Raw genomic sequence first — 26,657 nt, 5'->3', positions numbered from 1 at the left:
AACTCCCAGAAGAAAACACAGGCAGAACACTCCTTGACATAAATCATAGAAATTTTTTTTTGGGTCTCTCTCCTAAGGCAAAGGAAACAAAAGCAAAAATAAACAAATGGGACCTAATTAAACTTAAAAACTTTTGCACAGCAAAGGAAACCACTGACAAAAAAGACAACCTAATGAATCGGAGAAAAATATTTGCAAATTACATGACCAATAACGGGTTAACATTCCAAACATATAGACAGCTCATATACCTCAATATCAATAAAACCCAAACAACCTGCTAAACAATACACTAAACAATACACTAAACAATACACTACTAAATAACCAAGAGATCACTGAAGAAATCAAAGAGGAAATCAAAAAATACCTAGAAATAAATGACAATGAAAACACAACAACCCAAAACCTATGGGATGCAGCAAAAGCAATTCTAAGAGGGAAGTTTATAGCAATAAAATCCTACCTCAAGAAACAAGAAACATCTCAAATAAACAACCTAACCTTACACCTAAAGCAATTAGAGAAAGAAGAACAAAAAACCCCCAAAGTTAGCAGAAGGAAAGAAATCTTAAAGATCGGATCAGAAATAAATGAAAAAGAAATGAAGTAAACAATAATAAAGATCAATAAAACTAAAAGTTGGTTCTTTAAGAAGACAAACAAAATTGATAAACCATTAGCCAGACTCATCAAGAAAAAAAGGGAGAAGACTCAAATCAATACAATTAGAAATGAAAAGGGAGAAGTTACAACGGACACTGCAGAAATACAAAGGATCATGACAGATTACTACAAGCAACTATACGTCAATAAAATGGACAACCTGGAAGTAATGGACAGATCCTTAGAAAAGCACAACCTTCCGAGACTGAACCAGGAAGAAATAGAAAATATAAACAGACCAGTCACAAGCACTGAAATTGAGACTGTGATTAAAAATCTTCCAACAAACAAAAGCCTAGGACCAGATGGCTTCACAGGCGAATTCTATCAAACATTTAGAGAACAGCTAACACCTATCCTTCTCAAACTCTTCCAAAATATAGCAGAAGAAGGAACACCCCCAAACTCATTGTACGAGGCCACCATCACCCTGATACCAAAACCAGACAAAGATGTCACAAAGAAAGAAAACTACAGGCCAGTATCACTGATCAACATAGATGTAAAAATCCTCAACAAAATACTAGCAAACAGAATCCAACAGCACATTAAAAGGATCATACACCATGATCAAGTGGGGTTTATCCCATGAATGCAAAGATTCTTTAGTATACGCAAATCAATCAATGTGATTATTAACAAATTGAAGGAGAAAAATCATATGATCATCTCAATAGATGCAGAAAAAGCTTTCGACAAAATTCAACACTCATTTATGTTAAAAACCCTCCTGAAAGTAGGCATAGAGGGAACTTACCTTAACATAATAAAGGCCATATATGACAAACCCACAGCCAACATAATTCTCAATGGTGAAAAACTGAAACCATTTCCTCTAAGATCAGGAACAAGACAAGGTTATCCACTCTCACCATTATTATTCAACAGTCCACTCTCACCACTACTATTCAACATAGTTTTAGAAGTTTTAGCCACAGCAATCAGAGAAGAAAAAGAAGTAAAAGGAATCCAAATCGAAAAGAAGAAGTAAAGCTGTCACTGTTTGCAGATGACATGATACTAAACATAAAGAATCCTAAAGACGCTACCAGAAAACTACTAGAGCTAATCAATGAATTTGGTAAAGCAGGATATAAAATTAATGCACAGAAATCTCTTCCATTCCTATACACTAATGATGAAAAATCTGAAAGAGAAATTAAGGAAACACTCCCATTTACCACTGCAACAAAAAGAATAAAATACCTAGGAATAAACCTACCTAAGGAGACAAAAGACCTGTATGCAGAAAACCATAAGACACTGATGAAAGAAAGATGATACAAACAGATGGAGAGATATACCATGTTTTTGGATTGGAAGAATCAACATTGTGAAAATGACTATACTACCCAAAGCAATCTACAGATTCAATGCAATCCCTATCAAATTACCAATGGCATTTTTCACAGAACTAGAACAAAAAATTTCACCATTTGTATGGAAACACAAAAGACCCCGAAGAGCCAAAGCAATCTTGAGAAAGAAAAACGGAGCTGGAGGAATCAGGCTCCCGGACTTCAGACTATACTACAAAGCTACAGTAATCAAGACAGTATGGTATTGGCACAAAAACAGAAATATAGATCAATGGAACAGGATAGAAAGCCCAGAGATAAACCCATGCACATATGGTCACCTTATTTTTGATAAAGGAGGCCAGAATATACAATGGAGAAAAGACAGCCTCTTCAATAAGTGGTGCTGGGAAAACTGGACAACTACATGTAAAAGAATGAAATTAGAACACTCCTTAACACCATACACAAAAATAAACTCAAAATGGATTAAAGAGCTAAATGTAAGACCAGACACTATAAAACTCGTAGAGGAAAACATAGGCAGAACACTCTTTGACATAAATCGCAGCAAGATCCTTTTTGACCCACCTCCTAGAGAAAGGGAAATAAAAACAAAAATAAACAAATGTGACCTAATGAAACTTAAAAGCTTTTGCACAGCAAAGGAAACCATAAACAAGATGAAAAGACAACCCTCAGAATGGGAGAAAATATTTGCAAATAAAGCAACTGACAAAGGATTAATCTCCAAATTTTACAAGCAGCTCATGCAGCTCAATATCAAAAAAACAAACAACACAATCCAAACATGGGCAGAAGACCTAAACAGACATTTCTCCAAAGAAGATGTACAGATTGCCAACAAACACATGAAAGGATGCTCAACATCACTAAACATTAGAGAAATGCAAATCAAAACTACAGTGAGGTATCACCTCACACCAGTCAGAATGGCCATCAAAAAATCTACAAACAATAAATGCTGGAGAGGGTGTGGAGAAAAGGGAACCCTCTTACACTGTTGGTGGGAATGTAAACTGATACAGCCACTATGGAGAACAGTATGGAGGTTCCTCAGAAAACTAAAAATAGAACTACCATACGACCCAGCAATCCCACTACTGGGCATATACCCTGAGAAAACCATAATTCAAAAAGAGTCATGTACCACAATGTTCACTGCAGCTCTATTTACAATAGCCAGGACATGGAACAACCTAAGTGTCCATCGACAGATGAATGCATAAAGAAGATGTGGCACATATATACAATGGAATATTACTCAGCCATAAAGAGAAGTGAAACTGAGTTATTTGTAGTGAGGTGGATGGACCTGGAGTCTGTCATGCAGAGTTAAGAAGTCAGAAAGAGAAAAACAAATACCGTAGGCTAACACATATATATGGAATCTAAAAAAAAAAAATGGTTCTGAAGAACCTAGGGGCAGGACAGGAATAAAGCCTCAGAAGTACAGAATGGACTTGAGGACATGAGGAGGAGGATGGGTAACCTGGGACGAAGTGAGAGAGTGGCATGGACATATACATACTACCAAATGTAACATAGATCGCTAGTGGGAAGCAGCCACATAGCACAGGGAGATCAGTTCGGTGCTTTGTGACCACCTAGAGGGTTGGGATAGGGAGGGTGGGAGGGAGACGCAAGAGGGAGGAAGATATGGGGATGTATGTATACGTACAGCTGATTCACTTTGTTATAAAGCAGAAACTAACACACCATTGTGAAGCAATTATACTCCAATAAAGATGTTAAAAAAAAAAGACCCAACACAACCAAAAATAAATAAAATAAAATTTTAAAATAAATAAATATATACAATTTATGGATAAATAAATATACGTATACAGTATTGGGGAATAAAAGACCCAACGCTGTGAAAAATAATTAATTAATTAATTAATTAATTTTTTAAAAAAAGAAAAAGACTGATGAGATATGTTGACAATCAATGCAAGATGTGATTCTGAACTGGATTCTTTTCCTATAAAGGACATTGGAATAAATACTGAAATTTGAATGAGGTTTGAGGATTAAATGGTAATATGTTGATGTTAGTGTCCTGATTTTGATGGTCATATTGAGGTTATGAAGGAGAGTATCTTTGTTTATAGGAAACACAAACTGAAGTATTGAAGAGTAATGGGGCACCATGTTAGCAACTTACTCTAAAATGGTTCACAAGAAAAGAGTTCTTTATTACTGTGCTTACAATTTTTCTTCAAGTTTGAGATTTTTTTTTTTTTTTTTTTAAAGGCCACACCACATGGCTTGGGGGATCTTAGTTCCCTGACCAGGGGTTGAATCCGGGCCCTCGGCACCGAAAGCACCAAGCCCTAACCACTGGACCACCAGAGAATTCCCAAGTTAGAGATTTTTTTAAAAATGAAAGTTTAAATATACACAAAAAAGAATAAACTAACCATACTGTTTCATAAACATTAGAAAAATATTATATTATCCATAAGAATAAGTGTACTTTAAGAACATAAAAAGGGGGTAGCTATAGCACACTCATCCCCACACAGGTGCAGAGAATGCCTGGAGGAGGTGTAGGTGGCTTTGCAAAGAAAGTGGATTTCATAACTTGTTTCCCCTCTTGTTTGAGAGGCAAAGAAGCATAGTGGAATGAACACAGACTGGAACAGACCTAGGTCTGATTGCTGGAGCTGCCACTTAGTATCTATGTGGTCTTCACCAAGCCCCTTTTTAGAAATCCTTACTTTGTAATAATAGGAGTCATATCACCTACCATGAAGTTTTATGGTGAGTGGATTAAAATGAATTCATTTAATAATTATTGTATGTAAAATCAGCTAATAGTGTCCCAGATATAATAGACATTCAGTAAGTACAAATGCCTAGCATAGTGCCTGGCACTTGGCATGTACTTTTAAAAAAACAACCTGCTTAAGAAGAGAAGGGAAACAGGTGGGGAAAAGAAGGACAGGTGGTGGCAAAAAATAGAAAACTGAGAAGGGTCAGAGGTAAAAGTGGGCCAGCTGGATGAAACAGCCCTGCTGATCTGGAACACACAAGCATAAACTTTCTAGTGATAGCTGTCTAATAAGAGGGCAGTCTGTCAGGAAAGGTACTGAGCACCTGTTAATGGTTCACATCAGAATGCTCCAAGGGGAAATTCCTGAACTAAATGGACCTGAACTTTCTGTGTGAAGCTATGTTCTATGTGAAGTTAGACTAGGCAGGTAGGCTTACTTAGAGGAGAGAACAAAGGAAACCTGGAGAGAAAGCTCAGGTGCAGAGGGTGGGGCTCTCAGAGAGGGACTGTCTCCTTATAAAAATGTCTCAATCAAGCATTTTAGATCAGAGTTAGTTCATGCCTCCAAGTTATTTAAGCTACAGAAATGTGCAACACATACTTTTTTTTTTTTAAGTATTTGTTTATTTATTTATTTATGGCTGTGCTGGGTCTTTATTTATTTATTTATGGCTGTGCTGGGTCTTCGAGCGGGGGCCACTCTTCATCGCAGTGCGCGGGCCTCTCACTATCGGGGCCTCTCTTGTTGCAGAGCACAGGCTCCAGACGCGCAGGCTCAGTAATTGTGGCTCACGGGCCCAGCTGCTCCGCGGCACGTGGGATCTTCCTAGACCAGGGCTCGAACCCGTGTCCCCTGCATTGGCAGGCAGATTCTCAACCACTGCGCCACCAGGGAAGCCCTGAAACATATACTTTTTTTTTTTAATTTTATTTATTTATTTATTTACTTATGGCTGTGTTGGGTCTTCGTTTCTGTGCGAGGGCTTTCTCCAGTTGCGGCAAGCGGGGGCCTCTCTTCATGGCGGTGCGCAGGCCTCTCACTATCGCGGCCTCTCTTGTTGCAGAGCACAGGCTCCAGATGCGCAGGCTCAGTAATTGTGGCTCACGGGCCTAGTCACTCCACGGCATGTGGGATCTTCCCAGACCAGGACTCAAACCATGTCCCCTGCATTGGCAGGCAGATCCTCAACCACTGCGCCACCAGGGAAGCCCTCTGAAACATATACTTTTAAGTGATCACAATGTCATGTAGAGTAAGGGCTCAAAATTATCCAACAAAATAACACACTAAAACTGAGAAGTTAAGAGAAATTTCCAGATACGAAGCTGACAATGACTCTGTCACAGTTAATACAGCAAAGTTGTTCTTTTTTTTAAAACTATTTTTATTTAGTATGGAAGCATCATTTGTCATAACTAAACTGTTAACTGAACCACCAGCCCCTGGAAGATTGCTGCAATTGTTACAAATACTTCATTTGATTTTCAAACAAACTAAAACATTCTAGTTCCTATTAAGGTAACCAAGGCAACACTGACGCATAACCAGCCTATTACTGCACACTGAATGTTAGCCCAAAAGAGATCATAAGTCTAAATCACACCCTCAGGGCAGCAATTACAGTTTTATGATGTCCTTCCCCCACAGGTCACTACTTACATCATGGCTATCACCACTAATAGCTGCCTAGTCTCTGCTCTACAGATGATGCTATTTTGGTGTTATACCCAGGCCATTAAAGTGCCATCATTTCTCTATTAATGGAGTGAGTAAGCAAACCACATCCCTGATAATAAGAGCAATCCACGTCAAAAATAAAATAAGCTAAACCAATCAGTTTAAAACTATTGCTACAGGAAAAAAAATCAATGATTAAGTATATCAAGAAAATCTGAGACTGAGGTTAAATAAGACAAAAATACCTTACTGACTCATTCAGTTTCAATATGGATATTTTTTTCTTTTTTGGGAGGGGGAGGGAGGCAGCACACTGCACGGCTTGTGGGATCTTAGGGCCCCAACCAGGGATTGAACCCCGGCCATGGCACTGACAGCACTGAGTCCTAACCACTGGACCGCTGAAGAATTCCCATCAATGTGGATTGTTTTTAAGCACAGATAAAAATTCAGTGTACTTAGCAATGGAAATGATTCTAACAGACAACCTCTCCTAACAAACAACACATAATATCTGTTTGGGTAGTATTTAATAAATCTTGAAATGCTGTATGTTTCTATCTTTTGCCTTAAGAGCTTAATGTTTTGATACTTTTGCCACAGAATTAAAGGAACAGAAAAGAAACAGAGAGAATGGAAGAGAAGGTGAGATGGAAACAGAAAAACAAAGAATTAAACTAGGCTCTAAGGAAGCCATATAAGCAAAAATGACAAGATATTTATTCTTCTAGAAAAATCTTCACAGATAGGAAAGAAAGCAGAAGACTTCTAATTTCAGTTGTGTGAATCCTACACAAGAAAAGACTTAGTAATTTCCTGGCCAAATCTAAATCTCTTCATCTCTCAAATGACGACTAGCTGTACAATGTACCTCAAAGGATTACTAACAGGATAAAATGAGATGAATTTTGAAACGTTAAGAGTACCCAAAAGCATGACTTTCTTCCTACTGTGAAACAAAAAATATGGCAGATTCACATCTTACATTTTAAAAATATATAAAGGAGCAATATGAACTTCAAAAAAATAATAAGGATAAGGGACTTCCCTGCTGGTCCAGTGGTTAAGAATCCGCCTTCCAATGCAGGGGACATGGTTCAATCCCTGGTCGGGGAACTAAGATCCCACACGCCGTCGGGCAACTAAGCCCATGTGCCACAACTACTGAGCCCCCATGCTCCTTTTCTTTTCTGTCAGGTCAGCAGAAATAGCCTCTTTTCACTTCTGATTCTAGTAATTTGAGCCTTCTTTTCTTCCTTTCCAAAACTAAAGGTTTATCAATTTTGTTGTCAAATAACAAGCTTTTGGTTTTCTCTAATGTTTTTCTACTCTTGATTTCATTAATTTCTCCTCTAGTTTTTAGTATTTCCCTCTTTCTGCATGCTTTATATTTAGTGTGCTCTTCTTTATACAGCGTCTTAAGGTGGAAGGTTAGGGTACTGGTATGAGATCTTTCTTCTTTTTTACTATAGACACTAATTGCTATAAATTTCCCTCTCGGCATGCATTAGGTGCAGCCCAGTTTTGGTATGTTGTGTCTTCATTTTCACTCATCTCAAAGTATTTGCTAATTACCCTACTGATTTCTTCTTTGACCCTTGGTTAAATAGGAGTATGTTGTTTAATTTCCACATATTTGTGCTTTTCCTAATTTTTTTCTGTTACTCATCTAATTTCATTCCATTGTAGTTGAAAAACATACTTTGCATTATTTCTATCAAAAGAGTGAATGTTATTGTATGTGAATCATATCTCAAGGCACACTGTAGGGCAAAAATCACAGACAAAATAGCATTAGGCAATAGAAACAGTAACTGTAACTATGAATCATAGTCTTTATTTATGTGAATTTGCAAAACCTTGTGACAGATCTGCCATTTCCAGGTAGTTCAAATTTTCATCCTATTACAAATGGTGAAGAAATGCACAAAAACTCCATATGAGAAACTGGAAAAGAACATGAAAAGCTCATTCTTAAGAGAGGACATATAAATGAAGAACAAATATGAGGTCTCACTAGTAATCTTTTAAAAAGGAAATTTTAAAAAAATGAAATGCCATTTTCCTCCTACCAAATTAACAGGTTTATCTCTTGTTTAAATCTTAATCTCTTGTTTAATATCCAATGCTAGAAAAACAGGTGAAATTAGGCACTCTCATATACTGTTGATGGGCATATAAACTGGAATACTTTGGAAAACAATTTGGCAAAAGTATCAAAAGCCTTACAAAAAACTCTAAATGCTTTCATCTAGTAATTCTACTGTGACAATTTATGTTTAGTAAATAACCGTAAATACAGAAAATACTTTAGACTAATCACATTCACTGTACTATTATTTACAATTTAAAAAAATGGCTACAATATAAATGTCCAATAATAGGAGAATAGTTAGGACAAACTATGGTTTAATTACTGGACAAAATATCATGCAACCATTAAAAATATTTCTAAAACATTTACAATATAAGGAAAATACTTTTGTTACGTTAGTGAAAAAGCAAAATTGAACACAGAATATGATTACAGCTACGTGTGTAAAAAGAAAAGCAATCGGGCTTCCCTGGTGGTGCAGTGGTTGAGAATCCGCCTGCCAATGCAGGGGACACAGGTTCGAGCCCTGGTCTGGGAAGATCCCACATGCCGCGGAGCAACTGGGCCCGTGAGCCACAACTACTGAGCCTGCGCGCCTGGAGCCTATGCTCCGCAACAAGAGAGGCCGCGATAGTGAGAGGCCCGCGCACTGCGATGAAGAGTGGCCCCCGCTTGCCGCAACTAGAGAAAGCCCTCGCACAGAAACGAAGACCCAACACAGCCAAAAATAAATAAATTAACTAATTAATTAAAAAAAAAAAAAGAAAAGCAATCAATCTGTATACAGAAAAAAAAATCAGAAAGCATACATCAAAAGACCAATAATAATGATTGCCTTTATAATGGTTGAGTGTAGTTCTTTCTTTATACTTTTTAGTATCTTTCCAAAGTTCCATGAGTATAAATTTTTATAATAAAAGCTTTATTTAAAACAAATTTAAGAAACTGTTACTTCAAGCAGAACAATCCACTGAGTACGACGTGTCTCTCACAAGCACAACCTCCCAGGTATATACTCTCACATGGGAGATACACTTACTCTCTCAAACACATAATCCCTAGTTTTTTCCACTTAAGCTTTTAATACTGTACTTCTCAAAGTGTTCTGGGTTTGTTTATTGTTGTCATTGTTTATTAAGATAAATGAAATACTCTTTCCTGGGGTTCAGAAATGGCTTTCTAATTCCATGAATATAACCCTTCCACAATTCAAACATATGTCTCCTTATATTCTCAAAATAAATTTATCAAAAAGATTAAAACTAAAGCCAATTGTCAGAACACTCTTTGACATAAATCACAGCAAGATCCTTTCTGACCCACCTCCTAGAGAAATGGAAATAAAAACAAAAATAAACAAATGGGACCTAATGAAACTTAAAAGCTTTTGTACAGCATAGGAAACCATAAACAAGACAAAAAGACAACCCTCAGAATGGGAGAAAATATTTGCAAACAAAGCAACTGACAAAGGATTACTCTCCAAAATATACAAGCAGCTCATGCAGCTCAATATCAAAAAAACAAACAACACAATCCAAAAATGGGCAGAAGATCTAAATAGACATTTCTCCAAAGAAGATATACAGATTGCCAACAAACACATGAAAGGATGCTCAACATCACTAATCATTAGAGAAATGCAAATCAAAACTACAATGAGGTATCACCTCACACCAGTCAGAATGGCCATCATCAAAAAATCTCCAAACAAGAATGGACTTGAGGACACAGGGAGGGGGAAGGGTAAGCTGGGACGAAGTGAGAGAGTGGCATGGACATATATACACTACCAAATGTAAAACAGATAGCTAGTGGGAAGCAGCCGCACAGCACAAGGAGAGCAGCTCGGTGCTCTGTGACCACCTAGAGGGGTGGGATAGGGAGGGTGGGAGGGAGACGCATGAGGGAGGGGATATGGGGATATATGTATGCGTATAGCTGATTCACTTCGTTATACAGCAGAAACTAACACAACAATGTAAAGCAATTATACTCCAACAAAGATGTTAAAAAAAAAAAAGTCAATTCTACAAAGTTTAGGAACTGGTGTTATGCACAAAAGACAGCTAATAAAAAGCTCCAAATTAAGTCAAAAGGCACAACTAATGTACATACAATTTTTTATAATCAGATAAACAAAAAAAATTTCCGAAACACTTGTTTGTGTCTAGTTGGTCTGTTTATTGAGGCAACAAAGTATCATAAAAAGAATATGGGCTTTGGAATCAGAAAAAGGAGTTTATGCCCTGGTTCTGCAACTTCCTAACTGTGAAAACTTGGGGAAACTAAACGTCTCCAACCTCAATTCCCACCTTAGTAAAAGAGGTATAATAGCACTTCCCTAAAGGACTATGAGGAACAAATGAAAAACTGGGTACAAAGTACCATAATAAGCAGAGTGCATATATTAGGTACAGGATACATGGTAGTTCCTATGATTATTTTCATTTCTTTTGGGAGGATGAGGAAGTTCATTTTGTAACAAGTTACTCAACTTTATTCCTAATCCAACATCAAGAAACAAAAAAAATGAGGCAGCTCTTAATACCATTAAGAGTCCTTGGCAATTCTCAGTTATAGATTTAGGATGGAAGTAAGCAGATCTTACAGCTCATATCACCTCTCCAGATAATGCAAAACTGTTCAAGAAAGATGCAACCCTGTGTCTAACGATTATATTCTTACCTTGCAGGCTACATCAACTAATCGCATCTGGATAGCTTGATTGTCTGGGAGTTTAGTGCCAATTGCAAGCAAAGTGTCCAACAGCTGAGCTAGGACTTGATGAGACTCTAGAAAGGAAGATGGAAAGTTGGGTTTTAGAATTTCAAAAGGAGATCACTATAGAAACTAAATTTACTTGGGTAAAGAATGTAGATTTTTGTCCGCTGGGTTCTACTATTTGATCCCTGATTCCCTTCAACTAAGTTCCTAAAGGGATCATGTCTAAAAATTTGAGTCCTCCACAGGATGGTGCATAGTGTTCCAAAAATGTTTAGTGCTTGACTAATTCAAGGGCTTTTCATTGCCTTCAAGATAAAGTCTAAATTCCTTAGCAGGGCATGCATACATACATACATACATATATACATACATACATACATACCAGTCCTGCCATGATGTCTAGCCCTCCCTACTTTTCTAGCCTCATCTCTTTCAGGTCTCCTCTAGCACCCTTTTCCCCAATTACTTATAATTTCATGTCCCCCTACCTTTGCTCAGGCCAACTTCCCTACCTAGAATGCCTTCATCTACATCCAACTCCATTTTCAACCTTACTCCCCAGGGAGCACCTACTAATCCTGAAGTATCACCTCCTGTATAGTGCTTTTCCTTCTTCCCCTAAAAAAATTGACCATTTCTTCCTCATGCTTCCACTGAATCAGCTGTAACACTTAACGATACTTATTTATTTGCATATCAGACAAAACCAGGAGACTGAAAGATCCTTAAGGGCAAAGACTGTGTTTTATTCACCTTTGTATTATCAGAATCTAGCGCGACTCATTATATGCCCAACAGATGCTTAATAAATGGGCAAACAGCCAATTCTAAGTGAATCATTATCAATCACCTTAGCCAGATTCTCTTCTTTGTCTAAATTCTCTTCTTTGTTCCAAAATACGGCTCTTATAATGCTAGTTGTATACAAGAGGATTTAGGTGGCATTAGGAAAATCATTTTTATATTAATAACCTTGTACAGGCATACCTTGTTTCACTGTGCTTCACTTTATTGCACTTTGCAGATACTGTACTACATTTTTTACAAATTGAAGGTCTGCCTCAACCCTGCATCAAGCAAATCTATCAGTGTCACTTTCAACAGCATTGATCACTTCATGTCTCTGTCACCTTTTGGTAATTCTTGAAATATTTCTAACTTTCATTATTATATTTGTTATGGTGATTTGAGATCAATGATCTTTGATATTACTATTGCAAAAAGATAATGACTCACTAAAGGCTCAGATAGTGGTTAACATTTTTTAGCAATACAGTATCAAGGTAGTACATTCTTTTTAGACATAATGCTATTGCACACTTAATAGACTACAGTATAGTGTAGACATTACTTTTATCTGCACTGGGAAATCAAAACACTTGTGTGACTTGCTTTATTGTGATATTCACTTTACTGTGGTGGTCTGGAACAGAACCTGCAATATCTCAGAGGTATGCTTGTACATATTTTAATGAACAAAATAAAAATTGCAGTTATTATGTTGATGACATTCATTTCCTTTTACCTTTACTAATATAGTCTCTTTAAATTAATTTTATTTAACTAAAAAATAATTGTCCACTTAAGAAAAACATTAAGTAAACCATAATATAGATGTGAAACAAATATGTCAAAAATGGTATGATATATAAATGACTAAAGCTCAGAAAACACTGGTTAAATCACCTCTTACTAAGACTTCCAGTAAGACACAATAGATTGAACACATCTGTTTACCACTAATTCTTTCCTAAAACCTCATTAACATATAAGCGTAAAGAAATTTAAAAGGTATAAACTTACAAGGACAAAGAAAACAGGAGAAGAAAGGTAAGCAGATGAGAAAAGTCAACAAATTTTTCAGAGATGGAAAGCAGTTAAAACTCTTAAAATTTGTATGGAGACAGAAAAGACCCCGAATAGCCAAAGCAGTCTTGAGGGAAAAAAACGGAGCTGGAGGACTCAGGCTCCCTGACTTCAGACTATACTACAAAGCTACAGTAATCAAGACAATATGGTAGTGGCACAAAAACAGAAACATAGATCAATGGAACAAGATAGAAAGCCCAGAGATAAACCCACGCACCTATGGTCAACTAATCTATGACAAATGAGGCAAAGATATACAATGGAGAAAAGACAGTCTCTTCAATAAGTGGTGCTGGGAAAACTGGACAGCTACATCTAAAAGAATGAAATTAGAATACTCCCTAACACCATACACAAAAATAAATTCAAAATGGATTAGAGACCTAAATGTAAGACTGGACACTATAAAACTCTTAGAGGAAAACATAGGCAGAACACTCTTTGACATAAATCGCAGCAAGATCTTTTTTGATCCACCTCCTAGAGTAATGGAAATAAAAACAAAAATAAACAAATGGGACCTAATGAAACTTAAAAGCTTTTGCATAGCAAAGGAAACCATAAACAAGACGAAAAGACAACCCTCAGAATGGGAGAAAATATTTGCAAACGAATCAACGGACAAAGGATTAATCTCCAAAATATATAAACAGCTCATGCAGCTCAATATTAAAGAAACAAACAACCCAATCCAAAAATGGGCAGAAGACCTAAATAGACATTTCTCCAAAGAAGACATACAGACGGCCACGAAGCACATGAAAAGATGCTCAACATCACTAATTATTAGAGAAATACAAATCAAAACTACAATGAGGTATCACCTCCACCAGTTAGAATGGGCATCATCAGAAAATCTACAAACAACAAATGCTGGAGAGGGTGTGGAGAAAAGGGAACCCTCTTGCACTGTTGGTGGGAATGTAAATTGATACAGCCACTATGGAGAACAATATGGAGGTTCCTAAAAAAACTAAAAATAGAATTACCATATGACCCAGCAATCCCACTACTGGGCATATACCCAGAGAAAACCGTAATTCAAAAAGACACATGCACCCGAATGTTCATTGCAGCACTATTTACAATAGCCAGGTCATGGAAGCAACCTAAATGCCCATCAACAGACGAATGGATAAAGAAGTTGTGGTACATATATACAATGGAATATTACTCAGCCATAAAAAGGAACGAAATTGAGTCATTTGTTGAGACGTGGATGGATCTAGAGACTGTCATACAGAGTGAAGTAAGTCAGAAAGAGAAAAACAAATATCATATATTAACGCATGTATGTGGAACCTAGAAAAATGGTACAGATGAGCCGGTTTGCAGCACAGAAGTTGAGACACAGATGTAGAGAATGGACATATGGACACCAAGGGGGGAAAACTGCAGTGGGGTGGGGATGGTGGTGTGCTGAATTGGGCGATTGGGATTGACATGTATACACTGATGTGTATAAAACTGATGACTAATAAGAACCTGCAGTATAAAAAAACAAACAAACAAAACAACTAATACTAAACTTTCATTGGGTTATTTGTACGGAAATATGTTAATATAAATGTTTCAGACATTACATGAAATTTCTAAAAATCTTATATGTTCTGGTATAATGTTATAAGTCATAATCCTAGTTATTACTTTAAAATGTATATCTCAGAAATAACTAATTTTCTTGTCAACTGCATTATTATGAACTTTCATCAAATCTTTAACTGTGGTCATTTTTAAGTCTTGTCATTTACAGACAGTTCTGGGTGTACTCTGATGCTTTTGCAAATATGTTCCTATAAAAGGGTTTCATCTTCAAGAAATTCATGGAAAAGACTCTGACAAGTACAGGTTTCTGTTAACTGACTGTACTGCTGAACTGAATGAATAAGCATTTTCAGAACTCTAATGAAAAACTGATGAACTCATAAAAGTGCTAACAAAAGATCAAGATGAAAAAAAAAAATTAATTACATGGGACTGAGTGAACTGATGAGGATGAGTATAATTTTTGTGACTTTCTGTCTGAATTAAAAAATAAAAAATCCCACAAGGACTCAGAGGCAAAGAATATACAAATCAATTTTCACTGCAAAGTAAAGGAGCTGTTACAGTGGAGGATTACTGGACTGAATGTCAATATTATGACATAGTATGAGTGTGTTTCATGTTTGGTAATTGCAGTCATTGTTGCTTTTGTTGTGGTCATCCATGTACAATGCTTGGTGTCAGTCTATTTATCTCTTGTAAAAATAAAATACAGTGTGTGTGTGTGAAAAAAAAAAACAACAGGCAATGAGAGAAGAATAGTATTTACAGCAGTGGGAGAAAATTTCTATGCCCTTATGCTTCTTTGCCTTTTAAAATGTTAATCTCATAATGATAAAACTAAAGGAACAATAAGGTTTTGTTTCCAAAAGCTGCTGCTAATAATGATATGTTCACTATTAAAAAAAAAAAAAAAAAAGTCTATGGCAGCTCAGTGCTTTGTGACCACCTAGAGGGGTGGGATACAGAGGGTGGGATACAGAGGGTGGGAGGGAGGCACAAGAGGGAGGAGATATGGGGATATATATACATGTGTAGCTGATTCACTTTGTTATAAAGCAGAAACTAACACACCATTGTAAAGCAATTATATTCCAATAAAGATGTTAAAAAAAATACTCAGTATGTCAAAAAATAAATTAAAAAAAAAAAAAAAAAAGTCTATGGCAGAACTGAGAAATCTAATACTAAATGCCTACTGAGGAGGGTGTCGTGACAGAGCAAATAAATTCTAGCCATACGCCCAGAAAGATTCAGGAATTGTAGATTTTAAAAAAAACAACCAAAAAACACCCCAAAACAGGGATGAGGCAGGGATTTGTTTGAAAGGTCTATGAGAAGTAGTTGGACCCCTGTCTCCTTCCCTATCCTATATAACCAAGTGACCACTGAAATAGGAGGTTTGTTCTCTATAAAAATTAGGACAGAAAGGATCTAATTTGGGGAATACCAGGTGAGGACAGGGAGGAAATATAATGAAGAAGAGAAGATTAAGAGATAATCAACATATTGAAAATGAGACTCCCTCCCTCTCCCTAGCTCCCTTCAGTTGCTTTGGCTAAAAAAAAAACATGGCAGCCAGGCATTTCTCTGTCTTCCTAGCAGGACAGTCAAAAGCTGATGGGTCCCACAGAAAAACAGCAAAAGACACTAATATTTAAGTCCTCCAAAGACATAAAGGATCATCTTAGAGTGAAGCCTACCAGCTGACAAGCCCCATCCATTCACACAGAACTACCAATCAGCTTTTTATTGCCTCATCTTAAATTTAAATGCAATGCCAAGGATCATCAAGAAAAGTCTCCATTAATACAATACTGTAAATCAACTATACTTCAATAAGAATTTTTTTAAGTTGAATAGATTAAAAAAGGAAAGAAAAGTCTCCAATATGAAAGAGGCCACAAAGAGATCAGACGGTGTTAAGAGAAAACGGAAGAGAGGCGAAGAAATCTCCAACACCACTACACTGCCCTGTAATTTATTTCTTCAAAAAGATGATTCTGCATGACAACCATGAAAATCTAGTTAAACACTTTTGAACTTAACTCTTGCCTCCGATAAATCACAAATCTAATCTAAATCTTAAATCCTGGTCTCTCTCCCAAGTTCCAGACCTACATTGTGACTCCAGGTTAGATGAACATCACCACATGAATAACTGAATCCTCAACATCTCTTCTCTAAACTACCCAGTTCATCAAAGCAAATTCCACACAACCACCAAAATATCTTTCTAAGACTAGACTTGATCATTTCATGCCTTGTTCAAAAAGAACAAGGTTCCCACTGCCTGCAAAATAACATTTAAAATCCTCAGCACTCAACACTACCTACCCTTTGGCTTCAAAACATTTTACCAGTGTTTTTCTTCCAAAAGCCCCTTACTTCCTGCTGATCTCTCAAGAAACAATTCAGTTCTTCAAACATCTTATACTTTCCCAGTTCTCTACCATCTATCATATTGTTCCTTCTCCTTGGCACCACTTTTAACCAAATTTGAGGGATCTGGACTTTCCAAACCTACCTCTTCACTAAGCCTTTCTAGATCCCACCAGTCAGCACTGATCCCATTCTCTCCTCTGCTGCTACAGTATTTTAATTATACCTTCTCTAAAATGAGCTTTGTGTTATCATTAGTGGTATAGTATGTACTGATACTAGAGAAGCAGTGCTTGCCAAGGAGTTACAAAACTCATACATCTGATGAACTGAAATGAAAGACATCTGGTCCAAAGTGTGGACCACAGTCTTGGATTTGAAAGTACATAGTAGACTGATAACTGGGAAACTCTTAATTTTAAGCTGCAAATACAGAGTGACTTTAGCAGTCACTTTACTTCCCTGGAATTCATGAGCTCTGAAATAAAGGGTTTGAACTAGATGATACTTATGGTCCCTTCCAATTCTATCTTGTATGAATCTAGGTAGGCCAGGAACAGGAAAATAGGAAGAGTCCTAGATCAGCTCTCTTAGAGACAAGTAAAAAACATTAGAATACTTAACAAAAAGTTAAAACAGCTATTTCCATGAATACTGCATAATTTGGCTAGGATGAGGTTTGAATCAAAATTAACTCTCTCTTGTAATGTTTCTATTTTAGAGGTAAGTGTTTTTGGTTAAACCATGGTCCATAAGAAAAAGCACTGCACTAAGTTCTCAGTCCTGCTACTTCTTTTAGCTAGATCAACTCACTTCAACTCATTTCATCTCTCTGGGACCTAGAGTTTGTCATCTACAAAATGAAGGAATTACACAAGATGGTCCCTATAAGGCCATTTATAGCTCAAAAAGTCTATGGCTTTATGAAATCCCCAATCATAAAGTATGAAATTCTTCCAAGTATAGCTTCTATAAGAATTTTGCACAGAAAAAAAGGATACTTCTATACTGACACAATGTAATTGTTTTGGTGCTTTTAAGACTTTTTTTTTTTTAAATAAATTTATTTATTTTTTGGCTGTGTTGGGTCTTCATTTCTGTGTGAGGGCTTTCTCTAGTTGCAGCGAGCGGGGGCCACTCTTCATCGCAGTACACGGGCCTCTCACTATCGCGGCCTCTGTTGTTGCGGAGCACAGGCTCCAGACGCGCAGGCTCAGTAGTTGTGGCTCACGGGCCTAGTTGCTCCACGGCATGTGGGATCTTCCCAGACCAGGGCTCGAACCCGTGTCCCCTGCATTGGCAGGCAGATTCTCAACCACTGCGCCACTGGGGAAGCCCAAGACTTCTTTTTTTTGATATGGACCATTTTTAAAGTCTTTGTTGAATTTTGTTACAATATTGCTTCTGTTTTATGTTTTGGTTTTTTGGCCCCGAGGAATGTGAGATCTTAGTTCCCCAACCAGGGATCCAATCCACACCCCCTGCACTGGAAGAAGAAGTCTTAACCACTGGACCACCAGGGAAGTCCCTGTTTTGGTGCGTTTAAAAGAAATATTTTTTTTGCCATTTTGTCACTCTCTACAACAGCAAAAAAATACCTATTAGTATTTAATATATTATCAACACCCTAATCTTTATGAAGGTAATGTACAAAAATGGGAAAATTACATGTAATATTAAGCAAATACACTAAAACACAAAATAATACATTCCCTATAAGTACAACCATATAAAACTTATATAAGTAAAAGGTAATATGTAAAACAAATTTTGTTTGTTTTTGTTTTTGTTTATTGGAGTATAATTGCTTTACAATGTTGTGTTAGTTTCTGCTGTACAGTGAAGTGAATCAGCTGTATGTATACATATATTCCCTCCCTCTTGGACCTCCTTCAACCCCCCCATCCCACCCATCTAGGTCATCACAGAGCACCAAGCTGAGCTCCCTATGCTATACAGCAGGTTCCCACTAGCTATCTATTTTACACATGGTAGTGTATTTATGTCAAACCTAATCTTCATCCCACCCGCCCCTTCCCCCTCTGTGTCCACACGTCTGTTCCCTACATCTGCATTTCTATTCCTGCCCTGCAAATAGGTACATCTGTACCGTTTTTCTAGATTCCACATATATGCATTAATATACAATATTTGTTTTTCTCTTTCTGACCTACTTAACTCTGTATGACAAACTCTAGGTCCATCCACATCTCTACAAATAACCCAATTTCATTTCTTTTTATGGCAGAGTAATATTCCATTAAATATACATACCATATCTCCTTTATCCATTCATCTGTCGATGGACACTTAGGTTGCTTCCATGTCCTGGCTATTGTAAATAGAGCTGCAATGAACATTGGGGTGCATGTGTCTTTCTGAATTATGGTTTTCTCTGGGTATATGCCCAGTAGTGGGATTGCTGGGTCATATGGTAATTCTATTTTTAGTTTTTTAAAGAGCCTCCATACTGTTCTCCAGAGTGGCTGTATCAATTTACATTCCCACCAACAGTGCAAGAGGGTTCCCTTTTCTCCACACCCTCTCCAGCATTTATTGTTTCTAGATTTTTTGATGATGGCCATTCTGACTGGTGTGAGGTGATACCTCATTGTAGTTTTGATTTGCATTTCTCTAATGATTAGTGATGTTGAGCATCCTTTCATGTGTTTGTTGGCAATCCATACATCTTCTTTGGAGAAATGTCTATTTAGATCTTCTGCCCATTTTTGGATTGGGTTGTTTGTTTTTTTGATACTGAGCTGCATGAGCTGTTTGTAAAATTTGGAGATTAATCCTTTGTCAGTTGCTTTATTTGCAAATATTTTCTCCCATTCTGAGGGTTGTCTTTTCGTCTTGTTTATGGTTTCCTTTGCTGTGCAAAAGCTTTTAAGTTTCATTAGGTCCCATTTGTTTATTTTTGTTTTGATTTCCATTTCTCTAGGAGCTGGGTCAAAAAGGATCTTGCTGTGATTTATGTCATAGAGTGTTCTGCCTATGTTTTCCTCTAAGAGTTGTAGAGTGTCTAGCCTTACATTTAGGTCTTTAAGCCATTTTGAGTTTATTTTTGTATATGGTGTTAGCTAATGATCTAATTTCATTCTTTTACATGTAGTTGTTCAGTTTTCCCAACACCATTTACTGAAGAGGCTGTCTTTTCTCCATTGTATACCCTTGCCTCCTTTGTCATAGATTAGTTGACCATAAGCGCGTGGGTTTATCTCTGGGCTTTCTATCCTGCTCCATTGATCTATATTTCTGTTTTTGTGTCAGTACCATATTGTCTTGATTACTGTAGCTTTGTAGTACAGTCTGAAGTCCGGGAGCCTGATTCCTCCAGCTCCGTTTTTTTCCCTCACGATTGCTTTGGCTATTCAGGGTCTTTTGTGTCTCCATACAAATTTTAACATTTTTTGTTCTAGTTCTGTGAAAAATGCCACTGGTAGTTTGATAGGGACTGCATTGAATCTGTAGATTGCTCTGGGTAGTACAGTCATTTTCACAATATTGATTCTTCCAATCCAGGAGCATGGTATATCTCTCCATCTATTTGCGTCATCTTTGATTTCCTTCATGAGTGTTTTATAGTTTTCTGAGTACAGGTCTTTTACCTCCTTAGGTATGTTTATTCCTAGGTATTTTATTCTTTTTGTTGCAATGGTAAATGGGAGTGTTTCCTTAATTTCTTTCTGATCTTTTGTTATTACTGTATAAGAACGAAAGAGATTTCTGTGCATTAATTTTGTACCCTGCAACCTTACGAAATTCATTGATTAGTTCTAGTAGTTTTCTGGTGGCATCTTTAGGATTTTCTATGTATAGTATCATGTCATCTGCAAACAGTGACAGTTCTACTTCTTCTTTTCCAATCTGTATTCCTTCTATTTCTTTTTCTTCTCTGACTGCCATGGCTAGGACTTCCAATATTAGGTTGAATAACAGTGGTGAGAGTGGACATCCTTGTCTGGTTCCTGATCTTAGAGGAAATGGTTTCAGTGTTTCACCATAATGATGTTTGCTGAGGGTTTGTCGTATATGGCCTTTATTATATTGAGGTAGGTTCCCTCTTGGTCATTTTCTGGAGAGTTTTCATCATAAGTGGGTGTTGAATTTTGTCCAAAGCTTTTTCTGCATCTATTGAGATGATCATATGGTTTTTATTCTTTAATTTGTTAATATGGTTTATCACATTGATTGATTTGCATATATTGAAGAATCTTTGCATCCCTGGGATAAATCCCACTTGATCATGGTGTATGATCTTTTTAATGTGCTGTTGGATTCTATTTGCTAGTATTTTGTTGAGGATTTTTGCATCTATGTTCATCAGCGATATTGGTCTGTAATTTTCTTTTTTGTGATATCTCTTTCTGGTTTTGGTATCAGGGCAATGGTGGCCTCATAGAACAAGTTTGGGAGTGTTCCTACCTCTGCAATTTTTTGGAACAGTTTGGAAGGATAGGTGTTAACTCTTCTCTAAATGTTTGACAGAATTCCCCTGTGAAGCCCTCTGGTCCTGGACTTTTGATTGTTGTAAGATTTTTACAGTTTCAATTTCATTACTTCTGATTGGTCTGTTTATATTTTCTAATTATTCCTGGTCCAGTCTTGGAAAGTTGCACCTTGACAAGAATTTGTCTATTTCTTCCAGGCTGTCTACTTTATTGGCATATAGCTGCTTGTAGTAGTCTCTTCTGATCCTTTGTATTTCTGAGGTGTCAGTTGTAATCTCTCCTTTTACATTTCTAATTTTATTGATTTGAGTCCCCTCCTTTTTTTTCTTGATGAGTCTGGCTGAAGGTATCAATTTTGTTTATCTTCTCAAAGAACCAACTTTTAGTTTTATTGATCTTTGCTATTGCTTTCTTCATTTCTATTTCATTTATTTCTGCTCTGATCTTTATGATTTCTTTCCTTCTACTGACTTTAGGTTTTCTTTGTTCTTCTTTCTCTAGTTGCTTTAGGTGTAAGGTTAGATTGTTTATTTGAGATTTTTCTTGTTTCTTGGGGTGAGCCTGAATTGCTATAAACTTCCCTCTTCAAACTGCTTTGGCTGCATCGCATAAATTTTGGATCATTGTGTTTTCACTGCCATTTGTTTCTAGGTTTTTAAAATTTCTTCTTTGATTTCTTCAGTGATCTGTTATTTAGCAGCGTATTGTTTAGCCTCCATGTGTTTGTATTTTTTACAGTTTTTTTCCTGTAATTGATATCTAGTCTCATAGCGCTGTGGTCGGAAAAGATACTTGATATGATTTCAATTTTCTTAAATTTACCAAGGCTTGATTTGTGACCCAAGATGTGATCTATCCTGGAGAATGTTCCGTGTGCAGTTGAGAAGATAGTGTATTCTGTTGTTTTGGGATGGAATGTCCTATAAATATCAATTAAGTCCATCTGTTCTAATGTGTCATTTAAAGCCTGTGTTTCCTTATTTATTTTCATTTTGGACAATGTGTCCATTGGTGAAAGTGGGGTGTTAAAGTCCCTTACTATTATTGTGTTACTGTCGATTTCCCCTTTTATGGCTGTTAGCATTTGCCTTATGTATTGAGGTGCTCCTATGTTGGGTGCATAAATATTTACAATTGTTATGTTTTCTTCTTGGATTGATCCCTTGATCATCATGTAGTGTCCTTCCTTATCTCTTGTAACAGTCTTTATTTTAAAGTCTACTTTATCTGATATGAGTGCTACTCCAGCTTTCTTGTGATTTCCATTTGCATGGAATATCTTTTTCCATCCCCTCACTTTCAGTCTGCATGTGTCCCTAGGTCTCAAGTGGGTCTCTTGTAGACAGCATATATACGGATCTTGTTTTTGTATCCATTCAGCCAGTCTGTGTCTTTTGGTTGGAGCATTTAATCTATTTACATGCAAGATGATTATCAACATGTATGTTCCTATTACTATTTTTTTAATTGTTTTGGGTTTGCTTTTGTGGCTCTTTTTCTTCTCTTGTGTTTCCCACCTAGAGAAGTTCCTTTAGCATTTGTTGTAAAGCTGGTTTGGTGGTGCTGAATTCCCTTAGCTTTTGCTTGTTTGTAAAGCTTTTGATTTCTCCGTCAAATCTGAATGAGATCCTTGCTGGGTAGACTAATCTTGGTTGTAGGTTTTTCCCTTTTATCACTTTAAACATATCCTGCCACTCCTTTCTAGCCTGCAGAGTTTCTGCTGAAAAATCAGCTGATAACCTACCTTATGGGGATTCCCTTGTATGTTATTTGTTGTTTTTCCCTTGCTGCTTTTAATATTTTTTCTTTGTATTTAATTTTTGATAGTTTGATTAATATCTGTCTTGGCGTGTTTCTCTTTGGATTTCTCCTGTATGGGACTCTCTGTGCTTCCTGGACTTGGGTGGCTATTTCCTTTCCCATGTTAGAGAAGTTTTCGACTGTAATCTCTTCAAATATTTTCTCAGACCCTTTCTCTTTCTCTTCTTCTTCTGGGACCCCTATCATTCGAATGTTGGTGTGTTTAATGTTGTCCCAGAGGTCTCTGAGACTGTCCTCAATTCTTTTCATTCTTTATTCTTTATTCTGCTCCTCTGCAGTTATTCCCACCATTCAATCTTCCAGCTCACTTACTTAATGTTCTGCCTCAGTTATTCTACTATTGATTCCTTCTAGTGCATTTTTCATCTCAGTTATTGTGTTGTTCTTCACTGTTTGTTTGTTCTTTAGTTCTTCTAGGTCTTTGTTAAACATTTCTTGTATTTTCTCAATCCGTGCCTCCATTCTATTTCTGAGATTTTGGACCTTTACTATCATTACTCTGAATTCTTTTTCAGGTAGTTTGCCTATTAACTCTTCATTTATTTGGTTTTGTAGGTTTTTACCTTGCTCCTTCGTCTGTAACATATTTTTCTGTCGTCTCATTTCTTCTGATGGATGGGGCTGTATTCCTGCCTTACTGGTTGTTTGGCCTAAGGTGTCCAGCACTGTAGTTTACAGGCAGTTGGGTAGAGCCAGGTCTTGGTGCTGAGATGAGGACCTCCGGGAGACCTCACTCCAATTAATATTCCCTGGTGTCTGAGGTTCTCTGTTAGTCTAGCAGTTTGGTCTCGGCACTCCAACCAAGGAGCTCAGCCCCAACCCCCGGTCTGGGAACCAAGATCCTGCAAGCCACGCAGCATGGCAATAGAAGAGAAAACAAAACACACACACACAAAAAGGAGCAGTACAATAACAGAAATAAAAAATAAAATAAAATTAGAAAAACCAAAAAATATACTAGGAAAAATAAAAATATAAGTGAAACAACTACAATAAGGTAAAACAGAACGACAACAGAAAAAAGAAAAAAAAAAAAAAGGGAACAAGCCAAAAGGAGCAGAATAACAACTATAAAGAATAAAATAAAATCAGAAAAATACAAATATAAATGAATCAACAACAAGGTAAAATAGAAACACAACCTAAAAAAAAAAAAAAAGACCCTTGGCTGTGGGGGGCAGAGCTTAGGCAGGGGTGGAACTTAGGCGGGGGTGGGGTTTAGTGTGGGGGAGCCTAGGCGTAGCACCTGTGGGGAAAGGCAACACGGCCTGAGGGGGGCCTTGGTGTGCAGACTTCGGAGTTCAGAGGTAAGGCCCTAGGTGGGGGTGTGTGGACAGAGCTCAGGCTCAGCACTGATGGACCTCCAAGGGCAGAGGATTAGGCCTGGGACCTCAGCAGGCTCCCCACGGGCCCAAGTGGGCAGGGAAATGCTGGCTGTGGTCCCTTCCATTCCTGCCCTCTCCCGAGGGTCTCCCCTGTCCCTGTTGATCCCCTAACCATGGGTGGGCCCCACCTGGTCTGGGAACCCCTCCCCTCCCCCAGCCACCCCTCAGGGGCGCTGGTCCCATCCCACCTCCACTTCTCCTTCCCCCTCACTCCCCCACATGTCCTACCCAGTCACTCAGGGGTTCCTACCATCCCCTTCGATGTCTGTGGTCCCCCACCAGTTCCTGGTAGGTGCCCTAGCTGTGCAGAGATGTGAACTCTGCATCCTCCTAGTCTGCCATCTTGACTCCGCCCCCATCAAATTGTTTTATGGTAGTAGCAGGAATATTTTTAAAATTTCTCCCTAATGTCATTACATTGGCATTTCAATAAATGCCAAAAAATGTTTTTAAAGATATTTTGATTGTTTCCTGTGAATTAAAAGTCTTGGGTCAAAATTCAATACAGGTAAAATTTAAAGTTGCTTCTAACAAAATAAAAAATTCTCAACTTCGGGTTTCCCTGGTGGCACAGTGGTTGAGAATCTGCCTGACAATGCAGGGGACACGGGTTCGAGCCCTGGTCTGGGAAGATCCCACGTGCCGTGGAGCAGCTGGGCCCGTGAGCCACAATTACTGAGCCTGCGCGTCTGGAGCCTGTGCTCTGCAACAAGAGAGGCCGTGATAGTGAGAGGCCCGCGCACCACGATGAAGAGTGGCCCCCACTTGCCACAACTAGAGAAAGCCCTCGCACAGAAACGAAGACCCAACACAGCCATAAATAAATAAAAATTTTAAAAAAAATAAAAATAAAATTTAAAAAAACCACTTTGGCAGGATGTCACTCCATTTCTGACCTCCTCCGATGTCATTTAAAAAAAAAAAAAATTCTCAACTTCAACCCATGGGTCACTTATATAAGATATTTGTTATCATTAAACAGTTGTACGGTAAGTGAATTTAGATTGTCTCTTGAGTTCACTGGACCTTTATTACTCTCATAACCTCAAGTTGATAGACTAAATGTTGTCCAATATTTAAATAATCATATTTGTTTAAATATGTATACCCTAAAATGAAATAAAACTATTTCTGAAACTACAAACAATTCAAACAAAACTATAGTACTTTCAGAAACAGCCACAAAGGATTTCATTTTATTTAATTTTAGAATAAATATCAAGGCAATGAGGCACTAACCCTATAAGAAAATCTTGTACATAAATAAAATTAGATAATCAAAAAAAAATTTTTTTTAAGGTAAAATAGTTTTCCTTTTCACCTAAACACTGAGAATAATTTTAGTGGGCATCAACAAGGAACGAACAGAAAAGGCAACAACATATGAGACTTGGGAGATGTTGCCTTTATAGGAAGTAAATTGTGGGGGACCCCATGACCAGGGCAGCACCTCCCACAGTTTCTGAGTTAGTAGGCACAGTCAACAAAACATCAACGCTGTCACATACTATGTAACCTTGAACAAGTTAGTTAACTTCTCTGAGCTTCAGTTTCCCAACCTATAAAATAGGGACAATAGTATCTATCTTATGTCATATGTAAACTACCTTACGTATATGGCACTTAGTAGAGATCCATAAATGATAGCTATTAAGAGACAAACCTGTATTTTAACTCTAGTGTAAATATATGTACATGGTTTTATTGAATCATCCTCAAATTCCTTTTCAATAACCACCAACACAACAAAATTTTGTTCTACATTGTATACAAAAGGAACTAAAGATTTCTGGTCTAATTATACAGCTTTTTTTTTTTCTTTTTTTTTGGCCATACCGTGCAGCATATGGGGTCTTAGTTCCCCAACCAGGGATCAAACCCGTGCCCCCTGCAGTGGCAGCTCAGTCCTAACCACAGGACAGCCAGGGAATTCCCTA

The 26,657-nt window shown here is 37.4% G+C and overlaps 1 protein-coding gene across 1 annotated transcript in view; it reads right to left on the bottom strand.

The window, feature by feature from the left end:
* The window catches only part of INTS4 (integrator complex subunit 4), a 116,523-nt gene that overhangs the window by 68,423 nt on the left and 21,443 nt on the right, over window positions 1-26,657 (bottom strand). Inside the window, exon 4 of the mRNA XM_061204098.1 lies at window positions 11,226-11,332. Coding sequence (XP_061060081.1) covers window positions 11,226-11,332 — 107 coding nt within the window. The remainder of the gene's footprint in view (window positions 1-11,225; window positions 11,333-26,657) is intronic.

The sequence above is a fragment of the Eubalaena glacialis genome, chromosome 10, assembly GCF_028564815.1.
Source record: "Eubalaena glacialis isolate mEubGla1 chromosome 10, mEubGla1.1.hap2.+ XY, whole genome shotgun sequence".
NCBI lineage: Eukaryota > Metazoa > Chordata > Mammalia > Artiodactyla > Balaenidae > Eubalaena > Eubalaena glacialis.
This window is presented reverse-complemented; position numbering and strand designations above follow the sequence as displayed.